The 21,445-nt window shown below is 43.4% G+C and overlaps 3 protein-coding genes across 8 annotated transcripts; 2 read left to right on the forward strand and 1 right to left on the reverse strand.

Moving 5' to 3' along the window:
• Nucleotides 1-43: 43 nt before the first annotated feature.
• Timm8b (translocase of inner mitochondrial membrane 8B) lies at nucleotides 44-1,463 on the forward strand. Its single transcript, NM_013897.2, has 2 exons — nucleotides 44-182; nucleotides 1,076-1,463. Exons 1-2 carry the CDS (start codon nucleotides 99-101, stop codon nucleotides 1,241-1,243), a joined length of 252 nt encoding a protein of 83 aa, NP_038925.1. The 5' UTR covers nucleotides 44-98; the 3' UTR covers nucleotides 1,244-1,463.
• Nucleotides 1,383-13,607, reverse strand: Nkapd1 (NKAP domain containing 1). 5 transcript variants are annotated; one of them, NM_001134902.1, is made up of 7 exons: nucleotides 13,371-13,607; nucleotides 12,801-12,827; nucleotides 11,626-11,702; nucleotides 8,520-8,620; nucleotides 6,443-6,592; nucleotides 5,515-5,568; nucleotides 1,383-4,079 (listed from the first exon to the last, which is right to left on the reverse strand). In NM_001134902.1, the coding sequence occupies exons 3-7, from the start codon at nucleotides 11,692-11,694 to the stop codon at nucleotides 3,575-3,577; spliced, it is 879 nt and encodes a 292-aa protein (NP_001128374.1). In that variant the 5' UTR covers nucleotides 11,695-11,702; nucleotides 12,801-12,827; nucleotides 13,371-13,607; the 3' UTR covers nucleotides 1,383-3,574. The 5 variants fall into 5 exon arrangements, with proteins under 5 accessions (NP_001128374.1, NP_997614.2, NP_001347269.1 ...); NM_212449.2 differs by lacking the exon at nucleotides 12,801-12,827; NM_001360340.1 differs by having other exon boundaries at nucleotides 12,801-13,607.
• Pih1d2 (PIH1 domain containing 2) lies at nucleotides 13,464-21,143 on the forward strand. 2 transcript variants are annotated; one of them, XM_006510627.4, is made up of 7 exons: nucleotides 13,658-13,741; nucleotides 13,960-14,172; nucleotides 14,589-14,792; nucleotides 15,898-16,021; nucleotides 17,088-17,333; nucleotides 17,764-18,029; nucleotides 21,003-21,143. In XM_006510627.4, exons 2-7 carry the CDS (start codon nucleotides 14,152-14,154, stop codon nucleotides 21,135-21,137), a joined length of 996 nt encoding a protein of 331 aa, XP_006510690.1. In that variant the 5' UTR covers nucleotides 13,658-13,741; nucleotides 13,960-14,151; the 3' UTR covers nucleotides 21,138-21,143. The 2 variants fall into 2 exon arrangements, with proteins under 2 accessions (NP_082576.1, XP_006510690.1); NM_028300.2 differs by lacking the exon at nucleotides 13,960-14,172 and having other exon boundaries at nucleotides 13,464-13,741.
• Nucleotides 21,144-21,445: the final 302 nt, after the last annotated feature.

Below are 21,445 nucleotides of genomic sequence, written 5' to 3' on the forward strand. Positions count from 1 at the left end.
AAAAGAACGGTGAGGCAACCTGAAGCGTGAACCGGAAGGCAGGAGACGGTGCGCTGCCACCGCGCGTGCGCACCCCAGCGAAGCGCCTGACTCCGACAATGGCCGAGCTTGGTGAAGCGGACGAAGCGGAGTTACAACGCCTGGTGGCCGCCGAACAGCAGAAGGCGCAATTCACTGCGCAGGTACGAGGATGAGGAAGGAACAGGGGAAGGAGGGTGAGGCGCAGATCCCGGGCACTCACGGAGCTCTGGACACTGCGGCACAGCGGCCCCACTCGATCCGGGCTGCGCCTCCCGCCCCAGTGATCTACAGTGCTCAGTGCCCGGGAGGCAAGCGCTGCGTGGGAGGAAAGGGTTCGAAAACAGCGGAAAGGTTTGGGCCACAGGAGCATGCGGTTATTAGCTGGTCGCTGGTCGGGAATGGCACTCGGAATCTCTGGGTTCCGACCTTGGAGCACAGGTGCCTGGAGACAAGACACCCGTCCTCACCATGAGATCTGGGTTCGTTGTTGCCCGCTGCCTCTGCATTGGATAATGTGATGATGTATTTGTAAATGGTGATCATTATTAGAGAAAGATGAGCCCTGCAGCTATCAGTGTTGACTCATTTGGTGTGGGACAGCGTATTTCCTACTAGGGTTTTAACCGTTCAATCAAGATAACCTTGGAAGTACTGATAGCTATCAAGAACCGACAGGTTAATGTCCTGACTTCCTCTGATTTAATAGTACTGCTAGTTGCTTTGAGAATTGTGAAAGTATGAATCGTTGGTTTGAAGACAGGGTTTCTCTGTTAGCCTGGCTGTCTTGCAACTCCCTCTGTAGACCAGGCTGGCCTTAACTCTGAGATCCACCTGCCTCTGACTCCCAAGTGCTGGGATTAAAGACCTGCCCCATCATCTCTCTGCAAAAGAATGAGTTCTAATGAGAATTTACTGATCTGGGGCTGTTACTGGTGACAAAGTAAAGAAAGAGTAGTCCTGAAGTGATCCTACAATATGCTATTAAATATCACAGAATGATGAACTAAGATATCTCATACCCTAATGACTAAAAAAGGTTTTTCTCTGCCCTTAGGTGCATCACTTCATGGAACTATGTTGGGATAAGTGTGTGGAGAAGCCAGGAAGTCGGCTAGACTCCCGCACTGAAAACTGCCTCTCTAGCTGTGTGGATCGCTTCATTGACACTACTCTTGCCATCACCGGTCGGTTTGCCCAGATCGTACAGAAAGGAGGGCAGTAGGCCATACCTTAGAATGACAGAAGACCAAAAGACTTGTTACCAAGCAGATTGAATGGCCAGTGGTGAAAGACCTGCCAACCTGTCAGGTTAGCGTCAGGCAGTTACAAAGTCTGTTGGTGTTAAAAAGTAACAGAGCAAATGTTCAAAAGTGAAATTTTATTTATGGGAATTCAGTAATTCCAACTTGTATCACACCAGTTAATAAATGTGAAGTCTCCAATTCTTGTTCTTCTAAATCCCAATTTAGGATTCAACATAATCATCTCTCAGGAACACTAATACATGTTCCAGAGCTGATCGTGGAAATGGGAGAGACAGGTTTTCAAAAGTAGTCCTAAACCACTGTTAAGGGGATTAGAGGAACCATCAAAGCCTTAGCCTAAGGCATGGATTAGAACAGAAACAATTTTATTGCTTATGTGACCAAGAAAAGATAGAACAGTGCGGGGTGGTGGGGCAGGGGTGTTAAATCAGGCAAAATGTGCTTTCCCTGGAGAAAAGATATGTCTGTTGTATGGGAGGAAGGTAAGGTCAAAACTCAAACTTGGAAGTGCCTTATTCTGCAGGACAATCTTCCCGAGTCTGTGCTTAGAATCAGTACATTTGTAGCACAAAACTGCATTAAGAATGCATGCCCAAAACTACTTCCAACAAAGATATCACTTGCTTCTAGAAGGTTATGAGGTAGTAACTAGACTCTCCCTCCACTAGACCCAAGGAAAAGAATATATCATGGAATATTGGCATTTGAGTACTAAAATCATTAGTGTTTCAGTACCCCAAAAGGCTCATGGAATATTGGCATTTGAGTACTAAAATCATTAGTGTTTCAGTACCCCAAAAGGCGGCACCTGCTCATAATCAAGGGATAGGGCACATCTGGCCAACCATATATTTTAAGAACAAGCATTTTATTAGAAATATGTTCCATAAAGAGCACAAATTTAGTTATTACTATAAAATGCCACTTCATGGGATGTCAGCATTATCATATTCTATTGCTGGTGTATGTCATGCTAACCATGAAGTATCTTTGTATTACACATGCAAAGAGTAAGGCCAGGGAGGTTAACCTGCTCTAGAACTCAATCAATTAGTGGCAGAACCATGGCCCACAGTCTTGAGTTTTCATGCATTCGCTCAGTACCAAAGTGACAACCTCAAAAACAAAAACCCTGATAAATGTCACTTTATCTTTCCTCTTAATGAAAAGCCAACTGTTCTACCAGCCACTTTCCAGTGGTATTTTGGTTTCTTTTAATATCAGGATCACAGTATATAGCAGGGGGAAATAATATGTTCTTGATAATCAAAACACAAAGTCAGACTGGGAAGTGGGTATGTCCCTGAGAAGTGTGTTTCATTTTGGAATTGATTCAACTGGTTTCAGGGAAAATCTAAAATCCATTAATAGAATTAGAAATGAACAAGGAAAACAACAGGACTGGGGGTATGGCTCAATGGTAGAGCACTTGCCTAGTATATGCAAGGCCTTCGGTTCAATCCCCAACTCAGCAAAAATAATAATAATAATAATAATAATAATAAAATTTTTTTAAAAAACAGACATTTAGATGGCTGATGCCCTGAATCTCTTTGAAAGCATCATGGCAACATAACTACTTCCTAATTCTTTCCATTTGATAGATAGGACAACCAAACAATTTCAAATACAAGCCCATTTAGGCAGTATACAGCAATGGAACTAGAAAAACATTTACTATCCAGTTACTGTTATGTTTGGGTTATGCTAAATGTAGCTGTAGACCCTGGCCAGCAGGGAGATTAGGCTGAAAACCCTAGGTTCCTTAGCAGTCATCTGTAGAGATTACCATGAAGGGAAAAGGTTTGTTCTTTTAACTATTTCCTCGCTCAGTAAACTGGATGCCTATAGGGCCCAACTGCAGAAGAACCAAAGCACCAAAGCTGAAGGCAGCATGCCTCCTGTATGAATAGCACGGTCTCCTTGTCAAACCATTCTATTTAGCACTACTTCAGTCTTCCTCCTCCATCCTGGACTCTTGATTCCATCAAATCCAACATTGCAATTGGTGTGCCCAGGTCATTACTGAGTTCAGCTTTCTGGGTTCTTTAATTTGCTGTATAGGTATTCTACCCTAAGTGATTAATTGAAAAAAATAATTTTTTCAAGAAACCTTAATAAAATACCAGATTCCCTATTAACAAAAGAGGATGGAGATTAACAAGCCAAAATAGGAAAAAAGGTATCTGGGGCAGGACAACTCTGACCTCAGACGCCTGCCTGTGCTGCAGGAGTCACTGGCAACCCCCCTAACGAGTCAGTGGGAAGCAGGACTGCTGCTCTCCCACTTAGTCATCCTCCGAGCTCTCAGCAGACCTGGCGTCGGTAGCCACCTTCCAGTTCCTGCGCTTGCTTGTCCTCTCCTGTACCTCAGGGTCAGGCATGGGGACATGGACACTCTTCTCTTTCTTTTTCCGTTTGGTTTTCTTAGTATCTCTTTCCTCGATGTCCTCAGAACTGCTAGATGCAGAATCCTCTGACTGAGAAGTACCACTTTCTCCCCCTAAAGGGAAAGTGATTTTAGGAGACTTTTTCCTGGACTTTTTCTTGCTCTTGTGTGGTTGCTTCCTTTTCCTAGTACTAGAAGCTCGAGTTTCCTCTGAGAACTCACTTGAGGAATCTGCTGTTATGTCCGTAACTTCCTTTTTGTTTTTCTTCTGTTTTTTGTGTGACCGTTTTTTCTGCTTCTTCTTATGGGATTTCTTTGACTTCTTATGTTTTCGAGATTCACGGGCAGATGATTTTACCTGGGGAGATGGTTTTTTTCCATTGGTAATGTCTTGCTGATCACTACTAATAAAAAGAAAAGGCAAAACTTTTACGGAGGAAAGAAAAAGTACATTTCTATTTCATATTCTGCACTCTGGGTAAATTATTAACATCTGAACTGTAAGTCAGACTTTGAGTTGGGTATGGTGGTACACAACTATAATCCCAGCACTTAGAAAGCAGAAGCAAGCCGAGTGTGGTGGCACACGCCTTTAGTCCCAGCAGTTGGGAGGCAGAGGCCAGCCTGGTCTACAAAAGTGAGTTCCAGGACAGCCAGGGCTATATAGAGAAACCCTGTCTTGAAAACAAAAAACAAAACAAACAAACAAACAAACAAAAAAAAGCAAAAGCAAGAAAACCTCCTAAGTTAAGGACAGCTTCCTCAACATAACAAGTTCTACACCCCCAGGACTACAAAAAGACACCGTCTACATACATACATACATACATACATACATACCCAGCAAATGAGAGCTCTGATAGTTACTGTGTGACTCATCTACTACAAAGGTTTTATTTCCTCATCTTTAAAACCCGAACTTGGGCTAAGCATACTGGTATATATCTATAATCCCAATATTTGGTAGATAGAGGCAGGAGAGGCAGGAGTTCAAGGCCATCTTGAAATCCTGTCAAAAAGCAAATCCCTGACCTGGCAGGCTTGAGTTACATATGAAATACCAAACACCACGGCTCCCTTACTCATGGTTTCATTTTCGCAGATTCCTGCCAACCAGGGTCAATGCCAGAAATAATTGGTAAGATTTTAATTGCATATCATTTTGAATAAGAAGATGAAAATCCTCACTATTCCACTGTGTCCCACCTAGGATCTGAATCATCCCTGTGTCTACTTCTAACCATCTTGGGTCATTTACAGCCATCTGGGTTATCAGATCCATTGTTTGATATAGCTTGTTTTATTTAACAATGACCCCAAAGCACAATCATGATTCTCACAATTTATATATGGCTAAAAGAAACAGGATACTTCCTTACAGAGCAAAGGTTTTAATAGGTACTATATTAATAAAAATAATTTAAAAAAACAATATGGAACATAGGAAGACAGGCTGTAAAATAGATTATAAAATATCTAAGGTCTGGGGCATCTTGGAACACGTTTACTGCAGACGATGGTGCACAATCGTTTTTTAAACCCTTAGGCTTACAGAACAAGTCTGGAAAGTCACATCAGCATTGCCTTACAACTAAGTTCTGCTTGTTTCCTTTGTTTTGGAGACAAGACATTATGTCCCAAGCTAGACTCAAACTCCTGAACTCTAGAAATCCTGCCTCAGGCTCCTGAATAACTGGGACTATAACCATGCACTACCATTCCAGGTTCTAGTTATTTTCAATGACAAACTAATACTTTGAAAATGTTAGGAACACTACTGATGGCACAATTTTGTCATCTGAGGTGTTTGGTTTTGTTCCAGTAAGTGCATTTACCTACCTGTCTGTTTCAAACTCTTCAGGATACAACTCTTTATAACCACTGTGACCCCATCTGTAAGTTAACATAATACATGTATTTTATGAAACAATGCATATTGTTTTTGGATTACATGAATACTGTATACACAAACAGAGAGAAAAAAGGGACACAGTAAAACCACACAATAGCTCAGTAATAGCTCTACTTTCTATACTACTATCATATCAGACACAGGAAATACTGTTCTTTACCAGACACTAAAGAATTAATATCTCTTTTCTTTAGCAGTGAAGTTCTCTCCCCAAACTACTTTATAACACGCTATCTACTCTGGAACACTCTAAAGTGTTTTGCATGCCAGGTGCAGAACCTGTAGCCCAGAAGAAGCCTGAGTATTTCTGTCTCTCTGGATTTTCCATTCTGGACATACTACATAATACAAAGAACATGCTGCCTTTGCATCAGACTTCCTTTAACATTTGTCACATTCTTGAGGTTAAGCACGAATAATTAGTACTTATCCCTTTTACCACAAGTATTAGTCCACTGTAAGGAAAACCTACATTTTGTTTAACACAATCATCCAAATGGCGGTAGCCATTTCTTAGCCATTGTAAATACTGCTGTGTACATCCACTTATAAGCTTTTATGGGAACAATCTGTTTTGAAGATTTACTTTTATTTTTGTGTATGAGTGTTTGCCTGCCTACACATGTATGCCAGATGCCCACAGAAGTCAGCAGAGGGTGTCAGATCCCCTGAACTGGAGTTATGGGCAGTTGTAAGCTGCCTCGTATGTGCTAGGAACCAAACATGGGTCCCCTACAAGAGCAACAAGTGCTCTTAACCACTGAGCTATCTCTCCAGCCCTAGGAAAATTAATTTCAACAAACACATATTCTAAAGCCAAACACCATTAGGGGTCACAAGCATGTAGTCACAAACCTGTCTGGTATATTGGATTCATAATCATATAACTTCTTGTTCCAGGACTTAGTCTTAAGAAAATCATCTTCCAAGGCCCCAGAAATTTCATTCTTTGACCTCCAGTAATCTCTCTGACTTTCTTCATCAAAACCATCACTTCTCATCCGACTATAAATGAAAACAGACAAACTTTTAGATTTATAAGCAACCTGTGATATCACTTTATGGAGCAGCAAGAACAGAATACATGGAACATGCTGAGACTCTACCTTTGCACCATGTAACACTGCGACACCAGTCACACTCAGCTTTGTACTGCACCAGAGTCCACATACTCCACAAGCACGCTCACTTGTAATTCTTTTCTTCTAATAGTTCCCTAACTTTAGATTTCTTCTTTAGAAATCTGGATTCTAACCTATCTCATGTACCTAATCTCTTATCCTTAAAAAGCACTGAACCAGGCAGTGGTGGTGCACACCTTTAATCCCAGCACTTGAGAAGCAGAGGCAGGCGGATTCTACAGAGTGAGTTCCAGGACAGGGCTACACAAAGAAACCCTGTCTCAAAAGAAAAAAAAAAAAAAAAAAAAAAGCCTATGAAGCCCTAGAGATATTCCTAATTACTCATAATATACCCTACACCTTCCAGAGTCAAGGCTGCAAAATCCTTTATATTCACACTCAAACTATTACCAAGGAAATATAAAAGCCCATGAACCTGGCAAAGATAGTGTGGCTTTTAAAAAGATGCATGGGGATGGAGCTATGGCTTAATGGTTAGGAGCATTTATTGCTCTTCTGGGAGATGTCAGTTCAAATCCCAGCACCCATGTTAAGTCAGGCAGCTTACAACTTCAGGGCATCTGTACTGGCTAGTTTTGTGTCAACTTGACACAGGCTGGAGTTATCACAGAGAAAGGAGCTTCAGTTGGGGAAATGCCTCCACGAGATCCAACTGTACGGCATTTTCTCAATTAGTGATCAAGTGGGGAGGTCCCCTTGTAGGTGGTACCATCTCTGGGCTGGTAGTCTTGGTTCTATAAGAAAGCAGGCTGAGCAAGCCAGGGGAAGCAAGCCAGTAAAGAACATCCCTCCATGGCCTCTGCATCAGCTCCTGCTCCCTGACCTGCTTAAGTTCCAGTCCTGACTTCTTTCAGTGATGAACAGCAATGTGGAAATGTAAGCTGAATAAATCCTTTCCTCCCCAACTTGCTTCTTGGTCATGATGTTTTGTCCAGGAATAGAAACCCTGACTAAGACAGCATCCAATGCCTTCTTCTGTCCCCTGCTGACCACCAACAGACATATAGCATACTTACATGAATAAAATAAATTTTTAAAAGTGTAATAGACTAAAGGAAAAACAGTATGACTGACTGAATTAATGATAAGACTCCAGGGATGGCTAGAGGTAAATGTGCTTGCCTGGCAAGCCTGATGACTTGAGTTCCACTCCCAGAACCTACAGTTGTTAAGAGAACAAATCCCTGAAAGTTATGCTCTGACTTTCAAGTGTGCACTGGCACACCCATATACATTCACACATCATACAAAATATTGCCAACACAGTAAATAAAAGAAATTAATTTTGTTTTTGTTTTTTGAGACAGGGTCTCTCTTTGCAGTCTTGGCTGGCCTGGAAACCACTATGTAGGTCAGGCTGGTCTCTGACTCAAGAGATCTATCCGCCTCTGCCTGAGTGCTGGGACCAAAGACATGACACACCATGCTCAGCAAATACAATTCTTATAAGATGAAAGGAAAGGATGGGGGGAGGGAGAAAGGGAAAGGGAGAGGGAGAGAGAAAGGAGGAAGAAAGAACAAAAGATTCTCCAATAGAAAATCTTAAGTTACAAGCTATTAGACAAAGTTGGAATCTATAAAATTTAAAATGCAATTCCCCACCGAGGACTAGAACGGCTAGTCACGCTAACACAGCTGCCACTGTTATGCTTGGCCCTAAATTTAGTTAACAAGGAAGGCTTACTGATTTGCTGAACTGAATGCATCTACCCTTAACAGACTGTTTTAAAGCTAAAGTTAGTAATTCTAAGAAGATGAGAGTTATTTTGGCTCTCAGAAGCATACTTCACCTTGAGCTGCTGGGCACTGTGTTCCTTCTGGTCCCCTGGTAAGCATCCTCCATCTGCTTCTCTAGTTCTCTGATTTTCCACATGTCAGACTCCTCCTGAATCTAGACGTTTAAAAAAAGAAACAAAACCCAACCACTAAAACAGCTCTTTGCATTACAGAACACAAACTAACTGAAAGTACAATCTGCCCTAACTATTAGGGTACAGACTAGGATATGATCTGGAAAGTAACTTCTAGTTTCTCTACAGAGTTTAAAATCTGTCTGGACAGTGGTGGCGCACACCTTTAATCCCAGCACTTGGGAGGCAGAGGCAGGCAGATTTCTGAGTTCGAGGCCAGCCTGGTCTACACAGAGAAACCCTGTCTCAATGGAAAAAGAAAAAACAACAGACTAACCAGTCCAATGCAGTAAATCTACAATTCTGCAGTAACGGGTTTTGAGCCCTGCAGAGACACACTGATCGCCTTATTAGTTTTACAGTCCTACTGCAACCAGAAAATAACCCTACATTGTTCTGAGCTACACTAAGATCTTAATCACAACAGTAAGTGATCTTACAGGAAAGCAAAGCAGGCACCATTAGAATAGTTTACAAAGAAACTGCAAAACCTCAGAGACCTTACCAATATTCTTAAAACAATTAGACAGGTTTTCTTTTTGCTTTGGGTTTTGTTGTTGTTGTCCTGTTTTTTTGTTTTGTTTGGCAACTGGGTTTCTTTACAACCCCTGGCCTAGAACTCAGAGATCTGACTGCCTCTGCCTCCTGCCGGGATCAAAGGTGTGCATCTCCACCTCCAGGCTAGAAACAGGTTTGCTTAGGTTTTTCTTCTCAGTGCAGTACACACTCTACCGCTGGCCTGGTACCCCTTCCAAATCCCTGCCTGTTGGTTTTTGTTTAGTTTTTATTGTGTTTTGGTGGTGGTAGAATTTTTATTTTGTGGTGTTATTGTTTTGAGACTAAAATCTAAATTACTTAGGCAGGCCTTCAACTTGTGGTCCTCCAGCCTGGCCTCACCCTCCTGGATGGCTGAGATTAGATGCCTATGCCATAGCTCAGTAGGACAAGTCTGTAAATTCCCTAGGCATAATCTCTTTTTATATTAAGAAAAGACAGATAAGTAGATGATAGATAGGTATGCATTTTTATTTACTTATTTTGTGTGTGTATGACAGTGAGAGAGCAAGCAAGAGAGGGAAAGAAAGGGAGGGAGATGGAGAAACATTCATGCCATGGCACACATGTGGTGGGTCAGAAGCAGCTTTCATGTTAGTTCTTGATTTCTACCTTACTGAGTTTCCTGTTATTATACTACATACTCCAGACTAGCTGGCCCTTGAGCTTCTGGCCAGCTCCTCTGTGTCTACCCCAACCATGCTGTACGAGTACTGAGATTACATACTTGCATCATTGCACCTGGCTTCTCACTCGGTTCTGGAGATCAAACTTGGGTTACCAGGCTTGCAGTAGCAAATGTTTTTACCTGTGCTATCTTCCCACTTACTCTGTTTTGTTTTTAACTTTTGTCTTATCTTATTTTGTCTGTGTACCATGTGCATGCAGTGCCCACAGAGGCCAGAAGAGAGTCAACAATTCCCTGGAAACAGAATTACAGATGGTTGTGAGCTCCATGCAGGAGCTGAGAACCAAACTCCAGACCCTGTGGAAAAGCAGCCACCTCTCCAGCTTTTTGTTTTCTGCATTTTTGCAACACACAACAGGCTAGCTGTGTACTTAAGCAAACCACCTGACTATCTCCTCAGTGCTGAGATTACAGCTATGTACATCATACCTGGCTCACATTAAAATTCTTGTCACAAACAGAAACAAAGCAACATAGCTACCAGAAAATATCCTAGAAAGCAGATGACAACTGCCAAAAGCAAAAGCACATTTTATTTCTAAGTCCTCGTACACACTTGATTAAACCTACGCTAGAACTACTTTGTTTTTAGCTGTCACTCTCAAATCCAAGGACCCTATGCAACTGCAAGTAGAATTAACATAACTGTCTATGTAAGTAGCCAGAGTAACCATTACACTTCCATCCTCTAGTTACTCAGGTAACAGCTGGGCACAGGTCTGTAATCAGTCACTGCGGAAGTGATAAGTTCAAGGCCAGCTAGACAGTAAGCTTAGTGATTCTCAGTGATTCACAGGTTCAATCCCAGTACTTAACACCTAAGTACTATGATGCTGACAGTGATAAGAACAACCAAGCCAGGAGTAGTGTGCTGAAGAAAACGGGACAAAGGATTCCTGATCTTTTTATGTCCCCGTGTTTGTCCTTTGTCATTGTTGTCCCTTCATTACTTCCTTTCCAGTCACAGAAGGCGGTTCTGCTGGACTCCACTCTCATCACAGCATTGCCTCACAAAGTCTCCTAGATTCTGTCTCTAAGCTCCTCGAAACCACTCATCCCATCATCCTCCCCAGTGCCCCTCTCCGTCATCTATCTTCTACCACACTGACAAATCATCGGTCTAAACTGACATATGTGGCAGTCACACCACCTCACCTCCTCAAGGGTAAAACACCACTTACAGGTATGAAACATGTAAGACACCACTCCTAGCTGATGTCTTCTTTATTGCTCAGAAGAGAAAGTTTATCTCCTAAGTGTCAAGAAAACAACTCTAATTTGCCACTTGCGTCTTATCTTCTATCACTGTTCCTATCTCTGACTTCCTAGAAGCAAAATGCCTTGCCCCAAGTGATGACTGATAGAGGGCAGGATGGAATGAGGCTTTGCATACAGGAGACATCATCACTCAAGTACATCACGAGCCCTTGCTCTGTTGCTCTGTATTTGTACAGAGGATTCTCAGTCAAAAGCAAGCAATGCACCTGGTAAACATTTATCCATCAACATCAAGTACCAATTCAAATATCAAAGACCATTCACTCTGTGAAATCATTCTAATTTTCCCAAGGCAGATTTCTTTATTCCTTCCTTGGTACACTAAAGCATTTTGTAAGTATCTTCATGTTACAGTACTTTCAAACTATGGTTGTTTCTTATGCACCTTTGTTAACTCCCTACATAATTCATGGTTTACTGTGTGCCCTCAGGAAATGCTGGCAGTCACTAGGCGGTACTGCCTACCTTATTGTGAGCATCTGTGTGCCGGATGACATTCCTCAAGAGGACTTTCCCCAACGGAACCCGGGACATTCTTTAATCTGAAATGAACCAATAATATGCAATAAATTTATTTTTAGTAAATTATAAAGAAACAAAGAAGTGAAGAAAGAAAAAAAAATCACTGAACTTAGAAAATCGAAGGGAAAATTTTCCTTTCACCATTATGATACCCAACTATGGTGCATGTAAGGATGAAGGGATGATGTACATTAGTCTTTAAAATTGCACAAAGCTGCTCAAAATTTGTTTTCCATGAGCACCATGTTATTCAGTCTTCACGATTCTCTGTCAAGTAGTCAAGATCCATGACGGATCAGTTCCAGGACCCTAAAGGTACTAAATCCAAGTATGGCCTGGTAAAGCATTTGCCTAGCCTAAGAGCTACCCTGGATAAAGTCCCTCGGTGACATCCATGCACACACAAAGCAATCCTAGGGCGCTCATTCCTCTTTTAGACTAGTATAATATTTGTATAGAAACTATGCTCCTGTGTATTTTAAAATAGGACTGTTTTTTTAGTCAGGTTCTTAAGTGGCCTCGGCCAGCCCTTAACTCATCTTCTTACTGCCACCACCTGCCAACAGACATGCTCTTCCAGTTAGGATGAGTGAGGGTATTTAGATTAATTATAATACTTAAAACTATGCAAATGTTATGTAAATGTTACGATGGAGATTAAAATAATGACCAAAGTGGGAAAGGTCTGTACGTGATCGATACAGATACAATATGATTCCCCAGACATTTTCGGTTGGCCTTTTAACCTATGGGGATCCCCGAGTTTGGACTCTACCCCAACTCCTCAAAATCAAATTCCTTAAAGCCGTAACCTGCCCCCAGGCTGCATGGACTCAGGCAACGGGTGTGTTAGTGTCCCGGCTAGAAATCAAATCTCAAAACTCCCCAAAATTCGCTTGCAAAGATATAAACACGAAGATTTGAAGGCATCAAACACCACGTATGTCAACAGTAAAAAAATAAACTGAATTGTAAAAAAGTTTTTAGATGACCTAAATATCTCTACTCAGGACATTTTGTTTCCTACACTGTACGGAACTTTCCAAAACCCAGAAGACAACGATATTCACATGTGTAGCTAGCAGGGGCTTGGTGCCACTGTCCCGATGCTCACTCACCCCTCGATCCTGAGGAAATCAGGCATCCTGTTAGTGTGAGACGAAGAACCACTCCATTACAAGATCTCCTCCGACCCAGGAAGCCAAGGAGTCAGGGCTGAAAGGCAGCTCTGCAGCTTCACCCGAGTCCTTCGTGAAAACGCAGCCTTCCCACCGGTTACTGTGCCCTCCTCACCCGAGGCCCAGGCTACGGCTGCCTTCCCCCAGCCGAGCCCGCCCGGCGGCTCGCTCTCGGGGACCCAGGCCAGAGGAGGCGCAGGCGCGGAAAGCGGCCTGCGGGCGGGCGGACCGGGGCATTCCCCGCTCTCGCTGGGCTGGGCCGGCGCCCGGCGGCTCGCTTTCACTCCCGGGACAGAATGGGGACACAGGGCTTGGGCACGGCCTTCCGTTGGGCCCCAGGAAGTATCTAGAGTGCCTCGGGGGGAGCTTGAGGTTTCCAAGGGGACGTGGGGGAAAGCGCCCCCATGTCTGTCAGCGGGCTCCCTGCCCCGCCGCAGCCCCGGCGCTCTCGGCGGCCTTCCCTCGCAACGCCCTCCCGACACAAACACACACACACACACACACCCATACCGTGCGCCGCAGCCTCGCGTGGCGGGGTGGGAGAAAAGGTGGCGGCTTCCTTCCGGGCCGGAAGTCGTGCTCCGGAGAAACGCTTCCCTCCCACCGGAGACTCCCACAGAGCGGGCTCGCCGGTCGCCGTGGAAGCTGACGGGTGCAGGAAGGAAGGCGGCGCTCTCCCGAGAGACAAGCGGGACGGCCTGCGGAGGAGCCAGTCCGGACCCGGAGAAGAGAACCGGAACTGGATATAGAGACACAGCTCTACTTTGCGCTCTCCGGACCCAGTTAGATGGTGTACCGGGACTGGTTACCATGGTAACCGGAGTCGCAGTTTGTCGGCAAACTGAGAGAAGACGTGCGCGTTTCCCCCACGTTTGGATTAAGTGTGTATTCGTTGTTGATTTAATCTAACTTTAATATATAATTTGAAGACTCTAAACCTCTTTTTAAAAATATTGGGAACTTTCTCTTTTGCAGAAGGAGGGTGATTGAAGGAGGGCGGAATCTTTGACTATTGCTCTCACATAATGTTCCAGCTTTAAATATTAGTGTTCTTAATCCTTATCTTTTTTTTAAAGATTCATTTATTTATTATATACAGTGTTCTGCATATATAGCTCTATGTCAGAAGAGGCGCCAGATCTCATTATAGAATTGTGAGCTACCATGTGGTTGCTGGGATTTGAACTCAGGACCTCTAAAAGAGCAGTCAGTGCTCCTAACCGCTGAGCCATCTCTCCAGCCCCCTCATCTTTATTTTGAGTATATACACTGCTTGCTCAAGGCAACATAGATGTCTGAAGTTTGCAAGAACGTAAGCATACTGGCTCCAGTGCGCCTACTTTTAACTACTATACTGTCTGTCTATGTATCTGTCTCCCCCGACCCCAGTCTCTCTACCCGTCTTTCTTTCACGCACACACACACACCCCTACCTCACAATTCCAGGTCTGGAAGGCACCAAGTCAGCCAATATCCAACTATTGGAACAAAAGTCCTTTCTGTTCCCTCTGTATTTATGAAGACCAGACGGAAGTACAGGTACAACGTAGGAATTTAGGAAGTGGTTCTACTCACAGACTGTAGGAAAGCCAAGATAAAGCAGTATGGGTGTGCAATCTTTTAGTTAAGACCCGCAGCACACTTGCAAAAGCCTTCCTCCTTCCCTGAAAGAAGAAACAGGGCAGTAAATACCTTACATGCCTTTTCTCAAGTCCTGTCTCTCTGCAGGTTCCAAAGGCCTGTCTCATCACCATCATGACGGTGTCCTCAAAGGGTCTTCTTACCCACATTTCCCAGTTCTGGAATATGCTCGATGATTTGGCTGAAAATGACCCCGAGCGCTACCGGAACTTCATTCAGCAGGAGTTGAAAGATGGCAAACAGCTCTGTGTCAACCCAGAACCTCAACTCTGCATACAGACCAAGATCCTAGTATGTAGAACTGATGCAAGGAAGGAGAGGTCTTCAGTAAAACTACTCTGGGTTAGCCAGGGGATACAGTAGCCTTTTCTAGCGCTACTTTAACACAAGAGAAGTTTACTAAAACTCTCTGAACAGAAAATGAAACCACATGGAAGATTTCACTGAAGGAGTAAAAATAAGAAATTCATACTTGGTATTTTAGAAATCCCCTAATGCAACTTTATTGTCCTGATAGGTGGAAAATAGTGCTATAATTAATTAAGGTTTTTTAAATGTATTTTATATGTGTGTGGGTTCAAGAGAGTGCATGTGCAAGGACAGAGGATGACTGGGGAGCAGGCTCTCGCCTTCGATGAGGTGAGGAAAGAATTCAGGCCATCAGCCTGGAGCCAGGTGCTCTGATCCACTGAGCCATCAAACTGGCCCAGAGGCAGTGAATGTATGTTTGTTGAGACAAGTCTCTTTAAGTAGTCCTGACTGTCTGATGCTATGTAAACCAGGCTGGCCTTGAACTCTGAGATCCTCCTGCCTCTGCATCCTGAGTGCTGGGATTAAAAGCTTCCTGGTTCTGATTTAATAAGACTCAGGCCTGGAGACATTTCCATTTCACTGTTAGTGAAATAATGAAGTGGTGCTGTGAGGTCCAGAACACGTGGAGCAGTGCTAACTTCAGCTCCTTCTCCTGTCCAGTTCCTCTGGGAGAGAACAGCAGTTGGATTTAGAATGAAGAGCCAGAAGCTTTGGGGAGATCAAGTAACAAAAAAGTGTGTCTCAGTGGTAGAATGCTTGCCTAGCATGTGAGGCTCTGAGTTGAATTTGATTCCTGGCATAGCAAAATGAGTGAATGAATGAATGAACAAGCAAACGAACGAATGAACCAAAACTTTAAGAAAAGAACTTCAAGTCAAATAATTTGCTTGGAAATTCTGCAGGATGTCAAGCAGTTTTAATATAATCACTGAGTGAGTGACAGGACCCTCTGTCGTGGGAGGTCCAGCTGTGTTATAGAGCATTGCCTAGCATGTGGGAAGGCCTGGGGAAAAAAGTGAGGACTTGCTTTCAGGATATTGTCATTAAATCTCATTTGGCAACATCAAAATTATTCACTTTCTAGAAACCAAACGAAAAAGTACTTTTTATCAACCTATGTCAATGGGAAAGGATTCCCGCTCCGCAGTCAGCCACTCGTCCTGTGCCTGTAAGTGTTGGCAGACCAGAAGACTCCGCTGAGGCATCAGGTAGAAAGAAGGAAAGAAAGCCTGTGCGAATTTTTGTTATTTTTTCCAGACAGGGTTTCTCTGTATAGCTCTGACTAGAAATCACTCTGTAGACCAGGCTGGCCTTAAACTCAGAGATCCGCCTACCTCTGCCTCCAGAGTCCGGAATTAAAAGTGTTCTGCCACCACCAACCGGCTATATGTGAATATTGAACATATTCAAAGACTAGAATTTACTTGATAGAAATATTTTAATTAAATTATTTCATCTGATGACAAATTGATATAGTAAATAATATTAGTATAATGATTCATGAAATAATAATAATTACCAACAGGTTGGTGTGCTTTGTGCACATTTAATATTATTTCTAGTCTGATCTGCTTTAACACAAATAGAAATGGCAGCATAGAATTGGGATTTTGTGTATATGTTAGAACAGGCACCTGCATCTTTAGGCCATGCCTCCCTGCTGAGCAGAGTTAGAAATCAGCCTGTGCTATGACTTGACAGCCTTCAAGTCATGATCGCCTATCTCTTCCATGTCGTCATGTACACTATACCCAAGTAAATTAGGTGGCATGAAAATTACTATCACTCCTAAAAGGTTATTTTAAAAGTCAGCTTTTTGTTGTGTTTCTCAGCTTGGTCTTCAGGGAGATTTTGCTCATGCAAATGGTCTGCAGCTGCCCTCTGCAGGACCCTTGTCCTTCCTTGTCTCTGCCGTCTCAAATCTCCCTGCAGCCAGCTTTCCCTCCCAGACTGCCTCTCAGTCTCAACCTACAAAGCCCCTCCCCGGGCTTTACAGGGAGGCTCTTGTTCCCTTTAAGGTCCCATCATGCTTAGATCTCCATATACTGCATTGTCGTTGTCTGAGGCTTTTCCTCACTCCAAAGCCCTTCCTCCTAATAAACTTTGTGTTGGCTTCCTTTCTGACCAGCCACTGCTGGTTTAAAACATAGTGCTTCTGTGATTGCTCTAAGAACACAGGGATGGAATCTGTCGCTTGCAACTTTGCTAATATGGGTTGGTATACTACCCAACAAAAATCCTTATAGAATCAAGCTGTCTCTGAATTACACACAGATGCTTATACCATCATTGATGTTGCCTACAATCCTGGTGTTCTGCAAGCGGCAGAAAAAGACCAAGGGATCAAAGATCAGTTAATAAGAATGGCCATGCTGTGCATCGAGGAGCGACTCCAGTTCACACTTGCACATTCCTACCATTTAACTAGTTTTAGACTGAAAGGAAGCATCCAGAGAATGAAAGAAAGTCTGATGGGCATTAAAACTGACTTCCCAGACCTAAAAGCGATGACGAGAACAGGTAAGTCCATGGATGTGAGCTGAAAATGAAGTGATGGCAGATTCTGGGTTTGTAGCCCATGCATAGTTTTCAGGCCACGTCTCTATCTTAAAAGAATGAGAAGCTTAAAGAGAAGGATACACATTGTTAGAAATGTCAAAGTATCCAGGAAGATGTCAACATCCTGCAGGAACCCAAGCAGATTCTTTGGTTTGAGGTTCTGGGTCTCTCCATCTGTTTGTTTAGCTGTGCCAGAGTCAAATCCAACCCAAAGCCTCAGATGCTAGGCAGGCGATCACTGAGCCAGCAGTTTCAGATGCTTTAGAGCTAACATTTCCAAGTAATATAACTGCAGTAGCATCAGCTGGCTCTGGACACCACCTATCCTATCCTATCCTAAAGCCCACGGCGTGATAATATTTGCATTTCCCCTCCCTTTTTTTCCATGAAGAAAATACTCTTGCGAGGATCAGAAGCAGCACTGTGAGTGAACCTAATCACCTTCCTGAGGTGCTATTGACAAAAAAGCAAGCGTCGGCCAAAGGACGATGTCTTATAGAAGAGATTTCTAGTTCGGAAATCCAGGTGGAGGTTAAGAAACCTGCGTACGAATTAAAGGTTGTAAAGGATCGGAACGAGAAACCTCTGAAAATTGAGCTGAAAGTCGAGTTACCCGGGATTAAGTCAGTCTCTCTCTGTGAACTTAGTGTTTCTGAGGTAAGTTAAACAAATACTGCAGTAGTCCCGAAGAGGCCGCTCTGGGGATCGTTTTCAGGAACTCCTGCAGATGAGAAGACTCACTGATGACCAGTTGTATTGTTTGCAAGTAACATTTGCGCTTGCATGTACTTGAGGTTCTTCTGCTATTGAATAACATGTAAGCGCTGTGTAAATCCAGGTGTGCCCCAGCGTTGCATCACCAGCACAGATGCCCAAGATATCTTTGGAGAGGAAGGATTGGTTAGGGCTCATGATTTCAGAGGTTCCAACCTTGTTCAGGTAACCATCTTCATGCCTGTGTTGAAGTGTCAAGCACATCATGACACAAATACATGACAAAGCCAAACCATTCATCACTCAAGGCTAGGGACTGTATGGAAAGGACCAGCGTCCCACAATCCACTTTCCAGAAACTTTCCCAGTGACTCAAAGACTTGGCGCTAAGTTCCACCTCCTAAAGTTCCCAGCACCTCCCAATAGCACATCTATGGTGGGGAAAACATACTTGGCGATTTGGGGAACAGTTAAGATCCAACTATAGTGAGACATGGTGGAGTACATCTTTAATTCCAGAATTTAGGAGGCAGAGGGAGGCAGATCTCTGTAATCTTGAGGTCAGCCTAATCTATGTAGTGAGTTCCAGAACAGCAAGGGCTGTGGAGAGATAGGCCCTGTCACAAACAAACACACAAACAAACACACATGCAACCTATACCCATCTGTTTGACTGTATCAGTTATAAAATAATGAGAAGAAGAAAAAAAAAAAACCTCTGCTACATGTTCAGTGTGGATGCAATCACTGTATGCCTAACAATACAAGGTGGGCTGCATCCACAGAAGTAGAACCTTCAGATGGAGGACCAGTTATACAGTAAATTTGTATCTATATTATGCTGCAGTAAGAACAAACTTCACAATTCCAAGGCCTGTTGTACTCTGCTTAGGCTGCACGTTACCCAGGCCTTCTCTGACCCATTAACTCTGTACTTTCAGAGACCTGAGACAGGCCATTCTGATGGTAGAGGGAAACAGAAATTGCTGCCCAAGTAGTAGACCTAAAACTCCATGTCTATATAGCATATATCTCTTCTAATTGCATCCCACTGGCCCAAGTACATCACAAGGCAAATACATCGGTAGGATATATATACATTGCATAGATGTACAGAAAGAATTCTCTTACCTTACAAAAGAGGAGCATTTCCTTCATTCTTCAAGAACTACCACCCTAATCCTAGCCTCGGATTCCAAAGTACAGGGTTTTCTCACCGTAGTCTGTGTTCTTTTTTTTTTTTTAATATTTCTTCTGTTTTAATTATTTTTATTTTATGCATTTTGCCTGCCTATGCATGTGTGAGGACATTAGATCCCCTGGAGCTGGAGTTACAAAGAGTTGTGAGCTGCCGTGCGGGTGCTGGCTGGGAATTAAATCCTGGGTCCTTTGAGAGAGCAGCCAGTGCTCTTAACCACAGAACCACCTCTCCAGCCTACTGTGTTCTTTTAAACCAGACCAATGACATATCAAAACAAGTGATCTACTGTGAACCCATCCACCACAGAGGGAGAGAACAACTATTTAAAGTCTCACTTCAGAAATGACCCCAAAGGTCTAGTTCCTGGGGAGCAGCAATCCTGAAATTGTAGCAAGCAGAACCTGTGAAAGGCCTACACGGAGGTGGGAGAGCTCTCTAGGCCCCTTGGGAAGGCCCCTTTGGCTACCTACCTTCCTACCCCATTGTTAGGTCGATTTCAGTTCCATTTGGGGGATGGTTTTTCCCTGTTTCAGCATCCACACTGGCCACATACATAAAAGGGATATCATAGACTATGTCATCCTTGGATTTTCTGTGGATTACCTGCTTATGGAATGTTGAGGGCCCACACGACGATGTACAGTTTGAAGGAAGTTCCTTTTAGCCCATTGTGCCTGTTTCTTTGATTGTAGTCACTACTATACCCATAATTCTTCCCCAGGACTAGCTTCTCTAGACTTTTATTTTTAATATGATTTTTAGGGGTTTTTTGCTTGTTTATTTGTTTTGTTGTTGTTTTGGTTTGGTTTGGTTGGTTGGTTGGTTGGTTGGTTTTTCGAGACAGGGTTTCTCTGTATAGCCCTGGCTGTCCTGTAACTCACTTTGTAGACCAGGCTGGCCTCGAACTCAGAAATCCGCCTGCTGAGTGCTGGGATTAAAGGCATGCACCACCACACCCGGCGATTTTTAGGTTTAATACATAAAATAACTCTTTCCATCATGTCACCTTCCTGCCATTAAACTGAATTGCTGTCATCTTAACCAAATACAAGGATTGGCTGACCTCGCCCTCCGCCTGTTCACAGGCTTTTTAAACAAATGCTGTTTAACCAGTCAGCCACTGTGGCCAACGGCAATTTCTTATTTTATCCTTTCTGGATAGATTCCATTTGTCAGCTGTTAAGTCGTAGCATATAAACTGGTTAGTGTCTGTTCTCCCTCTTTGTGATGCCTTATGAAATGTACCAAATAAGAATTAATCACCTTCTATGCCTACTTCTTCTAAAGGCGTAAGTTATCTGACTACTTTATGTGCATTTGAAATTATCAGGCAAGGTTCACTGAGGGCATTGCTATGAAACATGGCTCCAGGCTCCAGTATATTTCCTTGTCTTCTGATAGTAAATCCTGAAGACAGCAACCCAGGATTCAGATGCAGCGCTCTGCTTCTGATATTGCTACAATTAACTCCCCCCTCAGGTCCCCCCCACCAACCCCTCAGGCAGGGCTTCTCTGTGTAACAGAGCCTGCTGTGGGCACCATCTCTGACCACCAGTTAACAATACGTGCTGTTGGTAAGCAAAATCTCCAGGATCCACAATTCCCAGTCCTGTGGCAGGAACTAGGTTTCCACAGGTGGCTGCAGTGATCTACTAGCATAACCCTCAGGTTACAATTGTCTGCATCATAATTTTAAATCTACTTTTTATTTTTAGGTTGATATATTGATTGAGGTCTCTGAGATGTACCGATTATGCCTGAATCTTCCAGAATCGATTAATACAGAAATGACTACAGCAAAATTTGTCAAAAATAAATCTGCATTAATCATTACAATGCCCCTGGCATAAAAACAATTTATTTGGTGTTTTCATTGTTACTGCTGTTAGCATTTTGTCTAAGCGCTGCCCCACAGTTACCTGGCAACAGCCAGGTGTGCCTGACTCACTATAAAAGAGCTGCTTGCCCTCTCCTCTCTCTCTTGCTCTTGCCTTCTTGCTCACTCTCTTCTTGCCCCTTCCCCCCTCCCCACTCCCTTTCCGCCTCTCTCCACTAGCTCATGGCTGGCCTCTACTTCTCTACTCCTCTCCTCTCTCCCTCTCTTTCTCTCCCTTCCCCCCTCCATCTCTCTCTCCTTCCTTCCCTCCCTCCCCTACCC

Source organism: Mus musculus, chromosome 9, assembly GCF_000001635.26.
Source record: "Mus musculus strain C57BL/6J chromosome 9, GRCm38.p6 C57BL/6J".
Classification (NCBI taxonomy): domain Eukaryota; kingdom Metazoa; phylum Chordata; class Mammalia; order Rodentia; family Muridae; genus Mus; species Mus musculus.

What these genes read in the sequence shown, in the direction of transcription:
- Timm8b (NM_013897.2), top strand. Translation starts at nt 99, where the DNA reads ATGGCCGAGCTTGGTGAAGCGGACGAAGCGGAGTTACAACGCCTGGTG. An exon ending in AGGCGCAATTCACTGCGCAG is followed by an intron (nt 183 to 1,075) that starts GTACGAGGATGA and finishes CTCTGCCCTTAG; the next exon opens with GTGCATCACTTCATGGAACT.
- Nkapd1 (NM_212449.2), bottom strand. Translation starts at nt 11,694, where the DNA reads ATGTCCCGGGTTCCGTTGGGGAAAGTCCTCTTGAGGAATGTCATCCGG. An exon ending in ACAGTGCCCAGCAGCTCAAG is followed by an intron (nt 6,593 to 8,519) that starts GTGAAGTATGCT and finishes TTTCATTTATAG; the next exon opens with TCGGATGAGAAGTGATGGTT. An exon ending in GAATCCAATATACCAGACAG is followed by an intron (nt 5,569 to 6,442) that starts GTTTGTGACTAC and finishes GTTAACTTACAG; the next exon opens with ATGGGGTCACAGTGGTTATA.
- Pih1d2 (XM_006510627.4), top strand. Translation starts at nt 14,152, where the DNA reads ATGTCTGAAGTTTGCAAGAAC. An exon ending in GCATACAGACCAAGATCCTA is followed by an intron (nt 14,793 to 15,897) that starts GTATGTAGAACT and finishes TTCACTTTCTAG; the next exon opens with AAACCAAACGAAAAAGTACT. An exon ending in GTGAACTTAGTGTTTCTGAG is followed by an intron (nt 18,030 to 21,002) that starts GTAAGTTAAACA and finishes TTTTATTTTTAG; the next exon opens with GTTGATATATTGATTGAGGT.